Source organism: Xenopus laevis, chromosome 1L, assembly GCF_017654675.1.
Source record: "Xenopus laevis strain J_2021 chromosome 1L, Xenopus_laevis_v10.1, whole genome shotgun sequence".
Lineage (NCBI taxonomy): Eukaryota > Metazoa > Chordata > Amphibia > Anura > Pipidae > Xenopus > Xenopus laevis.
This window is the reverse complement of record NC_054371.1, coordinates 112147235-112152764: the sequence shown is the minus strand read 5'-3', so window position 1 is coordinate 112152764 and position 5530 is coordinate 112147235. Positions and strand designations below refer to the sequence as shown.

Sequence of the window (5530 nt, the reverse complement as noted above, 5' to 3'; positions counted from 1 at the left end):
CTGAAAACCCAGATTTTTTGTACGAAAACCAGCACAGATCACGACATCTTCAAATTGTAAAATCGACATCTCCCATTGTTTTCTACATGACCTTGACAGGTTTTAGCTGGAGTATTTTAGGATTCATATTTTTTGCAGCTTTGGGGTATAATACATTTCTCAATTTTTTTCCTCTAAAATTTCAAGTTTTCCCCTTTAAAAACTCCGAGTAAAATATGTCGTGTTTTAGCAAAGCCAATTATCACTATTGCCTTTTTGTAGCTGTGACAAGTAGCTTCAACTAGTAGCTCTGTGTGTCTTCACCTTAAAGGAAAACTATACCCCCAAAATGAACACTTAAGCAACAGATAGTTCATATCATATTAAAGAATCTTACCAAACTGGAATATATATTTAAGTAAATCTTGCCCTTTTACATCTCTTGCCTTGAGCCACCATTTCGTGGTGGTCTGTGTGCTGCCTCAGAGATCACCTGACCAGAAATATTTCAACTTTAACTGTAACAGGAAGAAGTGTGGAAGCAAAAGACACAACTCTGTCTGTTAATTGGCTCATGTGACCTAACATGTATGGTTTGTTGGTTTGTTTGTGAGTACAGTGAATCCTACGATCTAAGGGTGCGGCCCTTATTTTTTAAAATGGCAATTTTCTATTTATGATTACCCAATGGCACATACTACTAGAAAAGTATATTATTATAAAAATGGTTTATTTACATGAAGCAGGGTTTTACATATGAGCTGTTTTATGCAATATCTTTTTAGAGAGACCTACATTGTTTGGGGGGTATAGTTTTCCTTTAAGGTGTAAACTCAAAAATATAATTTTGCCCAAATGTTCAATTGTTTTTACGTAATTTCAGTTGGTTCAACATCAAACCCATTTTTCAGTTAAGCTGGTTTCAGTTCACCAGAAATAAAGACTTTTTCCAATCACTTTCTATTATTGACTGTTTTTCTAATAGTGAAGTGGAAAGTTTAATTTTCCATCTTCTTATGTCTTTCTAAAGCAGCTCTGGGAGAGAGGTCAGCGACTCAGTAACTGCTCAAAATTGATACATTAGTTAATACGTTTGAGCAGTTAAATCCCTTGTGAAAACCAGTTTGTAATAAGACAAGCTGTTGTCTATGTACTGACTTAAAGTGGACCTGTCACCCAGACACAAAAATCTGTATAATAAAAGTCCTTTTCAAATTAAACATGAAATCCAATTTCTATTTTTTATTTAAGCATTCATAGCTGTTGTAAGCTCATTTAAAAATCTCAGCTGTCAATCAAATATTGTCTGCCCCTCCTCTATGCCCGTGGCATAGAGGCGGGGCAGACAATTACTTTCACTTTCAATTCAGCACTTCCTAGATGTCACTGCTCTCCACACATTCCCCCTGTTCTCTTTACCATATAATTGTGTAGCCAGGGCATGGGGATGGACATCGGGTCCCCCATTCTGGTGCACAAACAAAATTCTGAGATGATACAAGGCTTGTCTTAATAACAGTGTGCACAAAATGGCTCCTGCCTGCTTGCTATAATTTTGAAATCCCAGACTGAAGGAAACAAGATTCAAATAATTTATATAGCGTAATTAAAGTTCATTTTCCTTGACTAATCTGATAAAATAGGATTTTGAATAATTTTTTTGGGTGACGGGTCCCCTTTAAGCCAAATTAACCTATAAAGATTTTTCTTTGACATTTTCATTATGGCAGAGATATTTTGGTAGAAAAAAAATCAGTAAAGTCTCCATGTGTCAAGGAGCAGAAGTTATAAGTTGCATGATGTTATGCAGTCTCCATCGTAGAATCAGTCAAAGAATTTAAACCACAAGTAGTACACTAGCATTGGAATTCAGCAACAACGCATGTTATAATAACAGTATAGCAAAACATGCAGCACAAATGTTCATATGTGGAGAAAACATAAAACAGTCATACTATAACCCAATCCAGAGCTTTTTGACACTGCATAATTTATTTCTACTAAATAAAAACAAGAGGATGCTTGTGACAGTGGTTAGCAAAAACTAGGCACTTGAAGCACCTTGTGTATGAAAATAAAATCTTTGTACATCTCCAAAAGGTGGCTCAATTGCAATTTTAAACATTCGTCGAACGAAATGTCCATGGAAATCAGTTTATGCAAAAATGTAAAACTTTCACTTGTGCCCAGCTGAGTGTAAATACCTCACCACAAATCCACAATGCAACGAGGCTTCCTTTGTACACTGGTAGCAAAAGAGCACAGATAGTTATTAGTGGTTACGTTAAAAAGTGCATTTAATAAATAAGTGGAATGTGTGGAAATGCCAGGCATTGGAGAAGAGCAACTACATGCCAACAAATCAAAAATCTATCTGACCTTGCTTCACTAGTTTCTAATTCCTGACTAACAACACAAGAAGCATTTATTTACACAGTGAAGGAACTAGGTGGGGGCGGGCCCTGGTGCGGGCCGTGCAGCCGGGCCCCGCCCCCACCACCGTCCGTGCGGCTGCAGCCGAATCCAGTGGGTGTGTGACTGCCGGGGGGCCCTGCTCCCCCAGTAGTTACGCCACTGTATTTACACCACCAGCTTAATGATATTTACACATGAAATAACTACCACTAATAGAATAGCAATAGTTCGGGCTGAATGATGTGGAAACAACTACTTTGATAACATGGGGGACATCATCACTCCATTTGTCTCTAGTATAATCATTTCTAATGTGAGAGAAGGAATCAAATACAGGCATGGGTCAGGTCAGGACCTTTAAGTTAGCTTTTAGTATATTATAGAATGGCCAACTTTTCAAATTGGTCTTCATTATTTTTTTAATATAGTTTTTAAATAATTTGCCTTCTTTTTGACTCTTTCCATCTTTCAAATGGGGGTCACTGACCCCATCTAAAAACAAATGGTCCATAAAGCTAAATTTTTATTGTTATTGCTCATCTTTCTATTCAGGTCCTCTCCTATTCATATTCCAGTCTCTTATTCAAATCAATGCATGGTAGTTAGGGTAAGTTGGACCCTTGCAAACTAGATTGCTAAAATTGCAGAATAAAAAGCTAAACAACTCAAATAGTAAAAAATGAAAACCAATTGCAAATTGTCTCAGAATAACAGTCTCTACATCATACTAAAATTTAACTCAAAGGTGAACAACCCCTTTAATAAACATACGTTTTGCGGCTACATTCAGCTTTCATTAAATGTGTTTTAATATCCCATCTGCAGTTCGTTAACATCTATTAATCATACATATAACTTTAGTAAGCTGTGGGGCGCAGTTCTACTTCACAACAGTTTAACTCAAAATATTAGGTTGCTATAGCAATAGAATTATTTCCCTGTTACTTTTCTTCCTTGTTATACATCTCCAGCATGATTTCCTTCTGAAGTAGAAAGATGTATTTGGCCAACCAAAGGACCAGCATTATGGGCACTTGGGAGAGAGAATGCATAAGCCATACAGCAGCGAGCCCAACAACTTGGAACGATAAAATAAAACACTAATTCCCATGCATTTTAAAGAGAACAGGCACCAGGTGCCTTATACATTCTGTGCATGTTAGTCTACAATGTGGTGAAAGAAACCACACAAGGGTGAGGCTCCCCAGTATCTGTGTTTTTAAAAGTATATAAACTTTTGTGGCATGCACAAAAGAATTGCTTATGCTACTGGATCAATGGGTACTTGGAATGTTTTGTATGCAACAGCTAACGTTGCAGAGGAGTCAGTGTCCCTGATAAGGATGGCCATTGTCAGTTGGATTCGGCCAAATCCAAAACCTGCTGAAAAAGGCCGAATCCTGGATTCGGTGCATCCCTAGTAGAGAAGTATCAAAAACTCTACATACCTACTATAGAAGAGGAACAACTGCGAAACATTATTCACTATTCTTACAATAAAAATGAAATGTTAAGAAGGGACACACGTCTATAAGGGCACTGGGGGGGGGGACACACGGCTGGTCAATAAGTTCATCAGGAAGACATCATTTTATAAAATTCATTTCTCTAAACTACAGTTGGAACATTCCACTAAAATCCTATGGCAAACGCTATTAGAAATCAGTTTTGCCTGTTATGCAGATACAGTGCAAAATGAAAAACGTATTCTAAAAATAAAGTTTCTACTTCATATGTATTCGGTGCATTATATACAAAAGTATTCTCTCCCTAGAAATATATAAGGCACGAAGAATAGCAGCATATGCATGTATTTCATATGCTTGGTTCCTACAGATAATTGACTTGCAGCGCAAGAGAAATGGACTAGCAGTGACCAGATGCTTCCTTAATATCTACCTATCATTACTACTACTACTACTATCAGTGACAATGTTGTGACAAACAAGTGGAATAGAAGTAAATGCTGGAAGCAGGACCATGAGTTTGTTAGGAACCTCACTGTGATACCCCGCTGTACAACACAACTTAGTATGAAATGCTACAAACATACAAAAAAAATAAATCTATGCATAGAAATTGACATATAGTCAATGAAAAAGACTTGTCCTGAAATATGACAGATTGTATGAAGTGTTAGCTATTAAAAAATAGAGTTAAAAAATAAATCACATTCAGAATTCTATGTATTATCAAAAGGGAAAGAGTCCGTATTCCTGGGTGACCTCTCTGCTGGCAGAGGGGTACATATTCAGCAGTAATGTGACAGGCTCCACAGGCATCAGCAGGATGTGGAAAAATAAAACCCAAGAATAAGTCCTTTGTCAGTGGCACATCCGCAAAGTCATTTCCTTCTGTTGAGAATAGAAAAAAATTTTTGTATATTAGCATCACCGAAAGGCCATATTTGGGTGCTTATAAGATTAGATTTGGACTGTTTGTTGAAAATATACAAATATCAATGCATGTTTAAAGGGGAACAATCTCAAAAATTAAAATTTATTATAAGCTTCAGCATACTGAAATAAGAACGCCCCACCTATAAGATATATTGGATCTAACTGTCAATGAATATCTGACACCCAACTGCTGCATGAAGACAAAATGAAGAGAAACAGATGCTGAGAGAGGAATAGTGAAGATAAACTTGATTATTTCAGAAAAAATGCAGAATATTTAACCGATTGAATTTCGAAAGTTTCTGAAGCTTATATTAAATTTTCATTTTCACGATAGTTCCCCTTTAAAAAAAATGGATAACCTCCAACTTTTCAAATAAATTAAAATACCTATAACTGTAACACATCAGATGTGCCGAGACACATGAAGAGCCATAAAGGACCTAAGCAGTTCCTTTGTGTCTTAAAGGGGTGTTCACTCTTTAAATGGGAACTCCAAAAAACAAAACGTAAGCTTTTTGAAAAGTAAACATAATTTCAAGCAACTTTGCAATATACATCATTTAAAAAATATGCAGACTTTTCCTGATTTTTAATGGTTTCCTGCTCTCCTGCTGATCTCTCTGACTACTTTGCTGAGCTGGCTGACTACTGTTACTTTGTATCAACAACCAGCTGTCCTCAGCCTGCAAACCGCACAATTCCCTGCACACATGATTTCAATAAGGAAAGGAACA

At 36.7% G+C, this 5530-nt stretch overlaps 1 protein-coding gene and 1 long non-coding RNA gene across 4 annotated transcripts in view; one reads left to right on the top strand and one right to left on the bottom strand.

The window, feature by feature from the left end:
• The first annotated feature begins 976 nt into the window (after window positions 1-976).
• On the top strand, window positions 977-3412 carry LOC121393508. The gene is made up of 2 exons (XR_005961121.1): window positions 977-1142; window positions 1663-3412. It is a non-coding gene; the product is annotated as an uncharacterized LOC121393508 (long non-coding RNA).
• mob3a.L (MOB kinase activator 3A L homeolog) overlaps window positions 1953-5530 on the bottom strand; it is a 16338-nt gene continuing 12760 nt past the window's right edge. For 2 of the 3 annotated variants that reach the window (XM_041562093.1, XM_041562092.1), the window contains one exon: window positions 1953-4748. In XM_041562093.1, the coding sequence (XP_041418027.1) occupies window positions 4719-4748 (30 nt within the window). In that variant the 3' untranslated portion in view covers window positions 1953-4718. The remainder of the gene's footprint in view (window positions 4749-5530) is intronic. The other variant, XR_005961120.1, reaches the window with a different exon arrangement.